This window comes from Conger conger, chromosome 8 (assembly GCF_963514075.1).
Source record: "Conger conger chromosome 8, fConCon1.1, whole genome shotgun sequence".
NCBI classification, from domain to species: domain Eukaryota; kingdom Metazoa; phylum Chordata; class Actinopteri; order Anguilliformes; family Congridae; genus Conger; species Conger conger.
Window position 1 is genome coordinate 64,746,958 of NC_083767.1, and position 11,451 is coordinate 64,758,408.

The 11,451-nt window shown below is 53.5% G+C and overlaps 1 protein-coding gene across 2 annotated transcripts in view; it reads left to right on the plus strand.

Annotated features, from left to right (window-relative positions):
• Positions 1 to 10,070, plus strand: part of LOC133134645 (kelch-like protein 33) — an 11,260-nt gene extending 1,190 nt beyond the window's left edge. Inside the window, exons 2-5 of one of the 2 annotated variants that reach the window (XM_061250881.1) lie at positions 6,066 to 7,020; positions 7,394 to 7,564; positions 7,733 to 8,240; positions 9,774 to 10,070. In XM_061250881.1, the coding sequence (XP_061106865.1) occupies positions 6,066 to 7,020; positions 7,394 to 7,564; positions 7,733 to 8,240; positions 9,774 to 9,785 (1,646 nt within the window). In that variant the 3' untranslated portion in view covers positions 9,786 to 10,070. Of the gene's footprint in view, positions 1 to 6,065; positions 7,021 to 7,393; positions 7,565 to 7,732; positions 8,379 to 9,773 lie in introns of those variants that run through there. The other variant, XM_061250880.1, reaches the window with a different exon arrangement.
• Positions 10,071 to 11,451: the final 1,381 nt, after the last annotated feature.

The following is an 11,451-nucleotide window of genomic DNA, read 5'->3' on the forward strand; positions in this document are numbered from 1 at the left end:
GTGAGTCATGTGTGGAACATTATGAATCATGTGTGGAATGCTGTTAGTCATGTGTGGAACGTTGTGGGTCATGTGTGGAACATTGTGAATCATGTGTGGAACATTGTGAATCATGTGTGGAATGTCATGAATCATGTGTGGAAGGTTGTGAGTCATGTCTGGAATGTTGTGAGTCATGTGTGGAAGGTTGTGAGTCATGTGTGGAATGTTGTGAGTCATGTCTGGAACGTTGTGAGTCATGTGTACCCGTGGGTGGAGAAGCTTGCGGGGCTGACCCCACAGGGACATTGATGCCTTGTTTCAGTCTGATCTGACCCCACAGGGACATTGATGCCTTGTTTCAGTCTGATCTCACTCTCTGTCACTGTGTTCTTTCACCAGCAATTACCTAGACAGCTAGCTACTGTGTTTTCTTTTGGTGTGGGCCATGGCCAAACAGCAGTCTGGATTGCGTCGTTAAAATAAAACAATTTGTACTACAATGATTGTCTAAACTAAGTTTCCTTCGGTAAAAACATTACAGTATTCTCCCTGCGTTTAGTCCTGGTAAGAAGGCTGTCAGATGCATTTTGGACCTGCTGTAAATGAACCATTGTTTCCTTGACTGATGCACATAAAACAGGGAATTGCAACAATCCAATCACGATGAAAGCATGAATTTAATTTTTTTAAGCATGTCCTGAAATTACAAAATGTTTCCAATTTTACTGAACTTAACTGAAAGTCACAGAAATGTTACCTTTTCAACCAGCTTATATTCAAAGAAAGATGAATAATAATAAACTTTATTTATAAAGCACATTTAAAACAACCACGGTTGACCAAAGTGCTGTACAAAACCAGGCAATAAAATTTAAGATAAAATGAAATAAAATGAGATAAAAAGAAATAAAATGAAATGAAATGAAATGAAATGAAATGAAATGAAATGAAATGAAATAAAATGAAATACATGTACATTATCTGGATTCCCCATTTATGTCTGACATAAAGGCCTCACTAAAAAGGTGGATTTTTAACAAGGATTTAAAAACATCTATGTTTTGAGCAGATTTAATATGTGGCGGTAGGCTGTTCCACAACTTGGGGCCAGCTACCTCAAAGGCCCGGTCACCCCTCCTAGCTCTCCTCGACATAGGGACATCTAAAAGTTGCTGATTGCATGATCTAAGTGATCTAGCTGGGGTATACATATTGACGAGTTCAGACAAGTACGTAGGTGCTAAAAACATTGCCTTAAAAACAAATAATAAAATTTTAAAATTTATTCTGTAACGGACAGGAAGCCAATGTAGGGATGACAGTGCTGGTGTAATATGCTCCCGTTTCTTTTTGCCAGTCAGAAGGCGGGCAGCAGTGTTCTGCACTAGCTGCAGACGGCAGAGAGAGGACTGGTCTAAGCCTATATACAGAGAATTGCAGTAGTCCAGCCGAGATGTTATAAAAGCATGGACCACTCTTTCCAAATCTTTTTGAGAAAGATAGGCCTTGACCTTGGCTATTTGTCTTAACTGAAAAAAGGCAGCTTTGACAACAGCACTAATTTGCTTCTCAAGTTTAAAGGCACTGTCAAAGGTGAAACCAAGGCTTTTCGCAGCAGGAACATTTTTGGGGGCCAGGGAGCACCAACAATGTCCTCCAATTGAGCTGGATGTCCAAACATAATGACCTCTGTCTTCTTTTCATTTAAATGCAGGAAGTTAGCATCCATCCAGTTTTTTAAGTCTTTAAGACATGCAAGTAAAGGCTGCAGTGATTTCTTGCATTGAGATTTTACAGGTAAGTAAATCTGTACATCATCAGCATAACAATGGAAAGAAAGGTTATGCTTCCTGAAAATTGACCCCAGGGGCAGCATATATAAAGAAAATAATATAGGACCTAGAATAGAGCCCTGGGGGACTCCACAAGTGAGTGGGACTGTATCTGAGGAGTAATCTCCCACATGGACAGAGAAACTCCTGTCCAATAGGTACGACCGAAACCACTCCAAGGCAGCCCCCTTAATACCCACACAGTGTTCAAGGCGAGATAAAAGAATCTCATGATTCACGGTGTCAAATGCCGCTGTCAAGTCTAAAAGCACCAGAATAGCAGGCTCACCAGAGTCTGTAGTTATTATCAGATCATTAAAAACTTGTAAAAGGGCAGTTTCAGTACTGTGCCGAGGTTTAAAACCAGACTGAAACTTTTCACAGATGTCATTTTTATCTAAAAATGATTGTAACTGAATAAAAACTGCTTTCTCCAATACTTTAGACAAAAAAGGTAACTTGGAGATAGGCCTAAAGTTAGAGAGAACCGAGGGGTCAAGATTTTTCTTTTTGAGCAGTGGTTGCCCTACAGCATGTTTGAATGCAGCTGGGACACATCCTGAACTGAGACAGGTATTGATTAGCAATAATACGCTAGCACCAACTGAATCAAAAACTTATTTGAGAAGACGAGAGGGGATGCTGTCTGAGGAGCAATATGTAGGCCGCAGATGCTTAATTATATCTGAGAGCGAAGGGAGGGATATAGGCTCAAACTGGTCAAAAATGGTAGAGCACAGAGATGGAGGAGGGTCAATGGTAACACTCAATGTGTTAACACTCGTGTGGGCTAGCCTAAGAGTAGAGACCTTCTCAATGAAAAATTTAAGAAAATTTTCACAGAGTGTGGGTGAAGATATGATGGGGGATACATCACGGGGGTTAATAAGGGAATTAAAAACATTAAAAAGAACCCGAGGCTTGTGAGTGTTTTTGGAGACTAAGGTAGATATATACTCTGTTTTGGCAGTTTTAACAGCTCTCTGGTAGTCTGATAGGCAACTATGCAGGATTTCTAGAGAGACATGGAGTTTATCCTTTTTCCACTTTCTCTCAGCGCGCCTGCAAGCGCGCCTGAGAGAACGAGTGGAATCATTAAGCCACGGCTCTGAAAGTGCTTTGGTGCGTCTAAGCCTAAAAGGAGCAACAGAATCCAGTATTTCAGAACATGTAAAATTAAACATGGAGATAAGCTCCTCAGCACTGAGAGCACAGTTCGCATCCAGCGCACAAATCGAGGAGACGCTGAAAATATCAGAGAACTGTGATGCGGTCGACTGGTTGATCGAGCGCAAACGGCGTGCGGAGGCGCGTGATTTGATTCCCGAGCAAGGGATAGAAGATGTAAACAGGACAGGTAAATGGTCTGAGATACATGCTGTTGTACAGATTTCATTTACAGAAACAGATAGACCAAACGATAAGACAAGATCCAATGTGTGTCCCTTTTCATGTGTCGGGCCAGATACAGATTGGATGAGATTAAAAGAATCAATTAAGTGCAGAAATTCCCTGGTTAAAGGTCTTGATTCACAGCACACATGGACATTAAAATCACCTAAAATTAAAATATGGTCAAATTTAACCATGATCCCCGACAAAAAGATATTGACCTTGCATTTATTAGAGCTATGCGAAGGTTTACCTGTTGAGTAACAGTCGAATCGACACTGGGGGAGGGAGAATTTAAGATATGTGCAACTGGACAGAGCACTCGCATACCACGGCAAGCCTGACTATCACGACGGTAGGGGTCAGACAATCTAGGCCTATTGGTCACACGAACAGGAACAGGAATAGGGATACCTGCAGTAAACACATTAGAACAGAAGGGGGGGATCACATCAATAGTGTTTTGACCCTGGAAGGCAAAGGATTGTCCCGATTTGGTTGTCAGTCACGTGGGGCATAATCATTGGCACAGTGCACAGCATGTAGAATGTTTGCAGGAAGCACATGTGAGCCCAGCTTGTTTGGATGGATTCCGTCCGCCGTAAAAACAGATTCCAAAATAGGTTAAAATTGTCAATAAAACCTATGTTATTTGTTCTGCAAGCGGACTGGAGCCAGGTATTAAGACCGAGGATTCGGCTGAAACGTTCTGCTCTCCCCCCCAGCATAGGCAAAGGACCAGATATGAAGACGGACTTTCCACAGTCATTTAAAAACTTAAAAAGGTCCTTGAAATCTTTTTTCGTTAGCTCTGACTGTTGGCGAGCGGTGTCATTTGTCCCAACGTGTACAATAATCCGGCTAATAGATGACGGGAGCGATAGCATCAGGCCCGGTTTCTTACCCAGGATGATGGGGACCGTTGCTCCAGGAAAGCAGTGTGTAGCTGCATTCGCAAACCGCAAATTCGCAAAAAAAGTTTCCGGGTAATCAAATCACCCACTATAAGGGTTGTTGGAGAGAAAAGGGGACGAGGTTGAGAAGGGACAGGCTCCTTCATAGGCCTGCAATGGGAAGTAGAGATCATCTCCCCGGGAGAGGGGCACTGACGAGATGAAGGGGCGAGGGATCCACGCGATCGTGTCGGCGACCCCGGGGAGCGTGTCCGGGCAGGCAGAGGCTGCGGCAGGGCCGCAACATCAGACCTGGGAGGACTCCGCATTGGACCAGGGTCAGGAGAACCACCAGAGCGGCTGATCACCGCCTCCCTGAGGATCCTTCGTCAGGAAGCAGAGGTCGCTGCCTGGTGTGAAGACCGCCGGTCTGGTTTCTGAGTGGAGGGGAGTGTCACTCGAGCGGAGCCAGGCTCGCTCAAACCGCGAGCAACATGTAGGTCCGAAGTATTGTTTTCTTGGGGGTCTTCCCAGGGCTGAGTGAGTCCGTCCAACACTTGGAAGGTGTTCGTCAGCCGCAACTCTTCTGGGACTGGGGGTAAGGAGGTGCGCCTTCCTTGTCGGCTGCCCGTCGGGACAGTAACCCAAGCAGCATTAGCTGTGGAAGCTGGAGTGCTGCAGTTCTTTGGCTTAGCCTCTAGCTGTGACCAATCCTTCGAAGCCGCCCCCGCCACGGGGAGCTCGGCCTCGGGGCGAAGCAGCGAAACAGCAGCATCAGTTGCACGGGGTTCCATAAATGAATCGAGGAACAGCTCGTCCTCTTTAATGGAGTGCAAGACGGAGATCCGTCCTTCCAGAACTGCAATCCTCTCATTTAAACTTTTACAACTTTCGCAGTGTAAAGAGGTCAGGATTGACATTTTATTATTCTGTAATACGGTAATACGTCTCTCGCCGCGGGGCAGGCCGCCCGAGCCTCGGCCTGGAGTACCGAAGGCCTTTTTGGAGCAAGCAGGTTGGTGGAAAATACCACCTAGGTTCTTGGAAAAATTAGGGGCTAGAGGCCCAAGAGCTTGTTGCACTTTCCTAGAAAGTTGGTTAGAAATCGTCAGATTAGACAAAAGCCACAGCAAACACCAGAGGAGGGTTTGCCATACAAATAGACATGGTCATCCAGAAAATAACCTAATTCCCAATGTGAAGTATGTTGGGGGCTGTTTTACTTCCAGAGGAACATTCTTAGAGTACATGTTATAATGGACTCTGTAGTACACAGAGATTTTAGATCAGCCCCTGCTATGAGGTTGTGGTTGGATATTCCAGCAGATGATTCAAATCATACCTCCAGATCTAAAAAAAGATTAACTGATTACAAAATCGAGGTTTTGCAATGACCACCCAGTCACCTGACCTGAACCCCACTGAACACCTGTCATCTGACCTAAACCCCACTGAACACCTGTCATCTGACCTGAACCCCACTGAACACCTGTGGGGAGACCGAAAGAGAAGAGGACAAACAAGGACCAAGAACCCTGAAGGATCTGGAATCATTCTGCATGGAGGAATGGTCTCAGATACCTTTCTATGTGTTCTCCCACCTCAACAAGCATAAGAGGAGACTCTACCCCTCACCCTCACCCTAACCCCTCACCCTCACCCTCACCCTAACCCCTCACCCTAACCCTCACCCTCACCCCTCACCCTCACCCCTCACCCTCACCCTAACCCCTCACCCTCACCCCTCACCCTAACCCCTCACCCTAACCCTAACCCTGCTTTAGGTATCCCTGAAAATGTATAACTGTGATTAATGGTATCAGAATAAGAACATATAAACATTTCTGAGCATAAAAAATACTTTCAAATATGAAATGAAAGAAAATCTAAAGTGAACTACCATGTAAACCACCAGCCCCTCCCCCATCTGACTTCCTGCCTCTCCTCCTCACTTCCTGTTCCGTAGCCCACCGGGTGGTCCTGGCAGCCTGCAGCGATTACTTCCGGGGCATGTTCTGCAGCGGGATGCGGGAGTCTCGGCAGGGCCAGGTGGAGCTGTGGTGCCAGGAGGGGGCGCAGTTTGGGGAGCTGCTGAGCTGCTGCTACACGGGGCGGCTGCGTCTGGGCTGGGCGGGCGTGTTTGAGCGGGCCTGCGCCGCCCTGCAGCTGCAGCTGCGCCCCGCCCTGCCGCTCTGCATGCACTTCCTGCGCGGTCACATGGACGCCCACTCCTGCCTGGACGTGGCCGCCTTCGCCGAGGCTTATGGGATACGCGACCTGCAGGAGGAGGCCGAGGACTTCCTCCTCAGCCGCTTCCAGGAAGTAGCGGCCACGCCCAAGTTCCTGGACCTCCCGGCGGGGCGGGTCCGGGCGGTGCTGAGCAGCGATGCGCTGGCCGTGTCCTCGGAGCTCGCCGTGTTCCGCGCGGCGGTGGCCTGGCTCCAGGCGGACCCCGCGCGGCTGCCCGCGGCCGCAGACATCATGGCCGCCGTGCGTTTCCCGCTCATGACCTTCCGAGAGTTCCGGGAGGTGCGGGCTGTGGAGCTGCAGATGGAGGTGGGCGGGGCCAGCGGGTCAGAGGGGGTGGAGCTCTACGGCGTGTCCTTCTCCAGGTTTGGGTTTGCGTCCACGGACTCACGGGAGGTGTGCAGGGTGAGGCACCCCGGGCAGACGCTGGTTCTGGTCGGGGGGGACTCGCTGGACCTGGACTCGGGCAGGAGACAGCCCAGCCGACAGCTGTGGTTCGCCCATGCCCTGCGCAACCACACTGGCCTGGTGAAGGATGTGGAATGGAGGCTTCTGGGAGAAATGCCTGACCCCCCCAGATTCCGGCATGGGCTGGGGGTTCTCGGGGGCCAGCTGTATGTGTTTGGGGGATGCCACTTCTACACCAAGTCCGACACCCTAAAATCGGCCTACAGGTGATGCCCTTTATTTGCCCGTTTGTCAGTTTAATACCATTTGAGCATCTTTTGGGATATATGATATATATATGATATTGCACATACACAGCTACTCATCAGTTTTACCTTCATTCAACCAGTGAGGCCGACTGGTGCTTTCAGTCACAAACAAGGGGGTTAGAGTGGGTGGGAAGGAGGTGATTACATGGACAGCAGGAGAGCCAATTAGAAGTGGGGGATGATTGGGCAGACATATGTAGAGGCAATCAGAGTTGGGGGTGATTACAGAAGTGTATCTGATAGGTTATGGGGTTAAGGGGTGTACACTTGACATTAAACATTAAACATTAAACAGGGCAGTCAACACTTCCTAACCCCCTCGCCCCCCCAGGTATGACCCACAGCAGGACCAGTGGCAGAGGCTCGCAGACATGCAGGAAAACAGGAGCAACTTCTCATTGGTGGAGAGAGAGGGGCGTTTCTACGCCATTGGAGGAGACCGAGACATCAACAACAACATGGACAGCGTGACGTGTTACTGCCCCGACACGGACTCCTGGAGGTAGGGTGGGGTAGTAGAGCTGATGGGTGGGGTTAGAGAGCTGATGGGTGGGGTACACACTCACCCAACAAACAGTATGAGCTTCATCTTTCGGAAATAATCTTTAACATACGTATCTAATCTATCATTTTAGTGTGAAATAACCCCCTATCCCCCCCCCATGGCCAGCCTGGCCCACCCCCTGCAGGCACCCCTGAGTGGCCACGCGGCGGTGCTGTGGGAGGGGCAGATCTTTGTTTCGGGGGGGTTTGACTGCAGGTACCGGTGCCTGGAGGCCCTGTTCCTGTACCACCCGGAGCGGGGCAGCCGTGCGCTGTGTGGCATGGAGGGGGACCGCGCCCTGCACTGCATGGAGAGGCTGGGGGGCCGGCTGTACGTGGCGGGGGGGGTGTGCAACCTGCGCAGCTTCTACAGCGACCAGCTGGCCTGCGAGGCCTACGACCCCCAGAGCGACTCCTGGACCGGCCTGCCCCCCCTGCCGCTGCCCCACGCGGGGGCCGGCTCGGCCGTGCTGGAGGGCCGACTGTACCTGCTGGGGGGGTACTGCCAGGAGGACGAGACCGACACCTGCCTGGTGCACAGGTTCCACCCCCCCTCCTACAGCTGGGAGTGTGTGGGGCGCATGCCCGGCCCCAACACCGACATACGGGCCTGCCTATGCACCCTGCCCGCCCACCTACGCCACTGACCCCAACACTGCCCCCCACCTACGCCACTGACCCCAACACTGCCCCCCACCTACGCCACTGACCCCAACACTGCCCCAACACTGCCCCCCACCTACGCCACTGACCCCAACACTGCCCCAACACTGCCCCCCACCTACGCCACTGACCCCAACACTGCCCCCCACCTACGCCACTGACCCCAACACTGCCCCAACACTGCCCCCCACCTACGCCACTGACCCCAACACTGCCCCCCACCTACGCCACTGACCCCAACACTGCCCCAACACTGCCCCCACCTACGCCACTGACCCCAACACTGCCCCCCACCTACACTAATGACCCCAACACTGCTCCCCACCTACGCCACTGACCCCAACACTGCCCCCCACCTACGCCACTGACCCCAACACTGCCCCCCACCTACGCCACTGACCCCAACACTGCCCCCACCTACGCCACTGACCCCAACACTGCCCCCCACCTACGCCACTGACCCCAACACTGCCCCCACCTACGCCACTGACCCCAACACTGCCCCAACACTGCCCCCACCTACGCCACTGACCCCAACACTGCCCCCCACCTACACTAATGACCCCAACACTGCCCCAACACTGCCCCCCACCTACACTAATGACCCCCACCTACGCCACTGACCCCAACACTGCCCCAACACTGCCCCCCACCTACGCCACTGACCCCAACACTGCCCCCCACCTACGCCACTGACCCCAACACTGCCCCAACACTGCCCCCCACCTACGCCACTGACCCCAACACTGCCCCCCACCTACGCCACTGACCCCAACACTGCCCCAACACTGCCCCCCACCTACGCCACTGACCCCAACACTGCCCCCCACCTACACTTATGACCCCCACCTACGCCACTGACCCCAACACTGCCCCCCACCTACGCCACTGACCCCAACACTGCCCCCCACCTACGCCACTGACCCCAACACTGCCCCAACACTGCCCCCCACCTACGCCACTGACCCCAACACTGCCCCCCACCTACACTAATGACCTCAACACTGCCCCCCACCTACACTAATGACCCCCACCTACGCCACTGACCCCAACACTGCCCCCCACCTACGCCACTGACCCCAACACTGCCCCAACACTGCCCCCACCTACGCCACTGACCCCAACACTGCCCCCCACCTACGCCACTGACCCCAACACTGCCCCAACACTGCCCCCACCTACGCCACTGACCCCAACACTGCCCCCCACCTACGCCACTGACCCCAACACTGCCCCCCACCTACACTAATGACCCCAACACTGCCCCCCACCTACGCCACTGACCCCAACACTGCCCCCCACCTACGCCACTGACCCCAACACTGCCCCCCACCTACACTAATGACCTCAACACTGCCCCAACACTGCCCCCACCTACGCCACTGACCCCAACACTGCCCCCCACCTACGCCACTGACCCCAACACTGCCCCCCACCTACACTAATGACCCCCACCTACGCCACTGACCCCAACACTGCCCCCCACCTACACTAATGACCCCCACCTACACCACTGACCCCAACACTGCCCGCCCACCTACGCCACTGACCCCAACACTGCCCCCCACCTACACTAATGACCCCCACCTACACCACTGACCCCAACACTGCCCGCCCACCTACACTAATGACCCCAACACTGCCCCCCACCTACACTAATGACCCCCACCTACGCCACTGACCCCAACACTGCCCCCCACCTACACCACTGACCCCAACACTGCCCCCCACCTACACCACTGACCCCAACACTGCCCCCCACCTACACCACTGACCCCAACACTGCCCCCCACCTACGCCACTGACCCCAACACTGCCCCCCACCTACACCAATGACCTCAACACTGCCCCCCACCTACACTAATGACCCCCACCTACACCACTGACCCCAACACTGCCCGCCCACCTACGCCACTGACCCCAACACTGCCCCCCACCTACACTAATGACCCCAACACTGCCCCCCACCTACGCCACTGACCCCAACACTGCCCCAACACTGCCCCCCACCTACGCCACTGACCCCAACACTGCCCCCCACCTACACTAATGACCCCAACACTGCCCCAACACTGCCCCCCACCTACACTAATGACCCCCACCTACGCCACTGACCCCAACACTGCCCCCCACCTACACTTATGACCCCCACCTACGCCACTGACCCCAACACTGCCCCCCACCTACGCCACTGACCCCAACACTGCCCCCCACCTACACTAATGACCCCAACACTGCCCCCCACCTACACTAATGACCCCCACCTACGCCACTGACCCCAACACTGCCCCCCACCTACGCCACTGACCCCAACACTGCCCCCCACCTACACTTATGACCCCCACCTACGCCACTGACCCCAACACTGCCCCCCACCTACACTAATGACCCCCACCTACGCCACTGACCCCAACACTGCCCCCCACCTACGCCACTGACCCCAACACTGCCCCAACACTGCCCCCACCTACGCCACTGACCCCAACACTGCCCCCCACCTACGCCACTGGCCCCAACACTGCCCCCCACCCCCAACACTGCCCCCCACCTACGCCACTGACCCCAACACTGCCCCCCACCCCCAACACTGCCCCCCACCTACGCCACTGACCCCAACACTGCCCCCCACCCCCAACACTGCCCCCCACCTACGCCACTGGCCCCAACACTGCCCCCCACCCCCAACACTGCCCCCCACCTACGCCACTGGCCCCAACACTGCCCCCCACCCCCAACACTGCCCCCCACCGACGCCACTGACCCGAACACTGCCCCAACACTGCCCCCCACCCCCAACACTGCCCCCCACCTACACTAATGACCTCAACACTGCCCCCCACCTACACTAATGACCTCAACACTGCCCCAACACTGCCCCCCACCCCCAACACTGCCCCCCACCTACGCCACTGACCCCAACACTGCCCCCCACCCCCAACACTGCCCCCCACCTACGCCAATGACCTCAACACTGCCCCCCACCCCCAGCAAAGGGCTTAAAGGAGCGAGCACGAGGAGAATCATTCTGAAATTAATCCGTCCGTGAACGGCTATAGGCCAACCCACCGCGGCAAATCAACATAAATTCATCCACAAACACTGCAGCATACATTAAACTGCTTAGTGATATTGTTATGAACTAATACCTGTTGGAATTTGCAATGATTATTACTTAACACACAT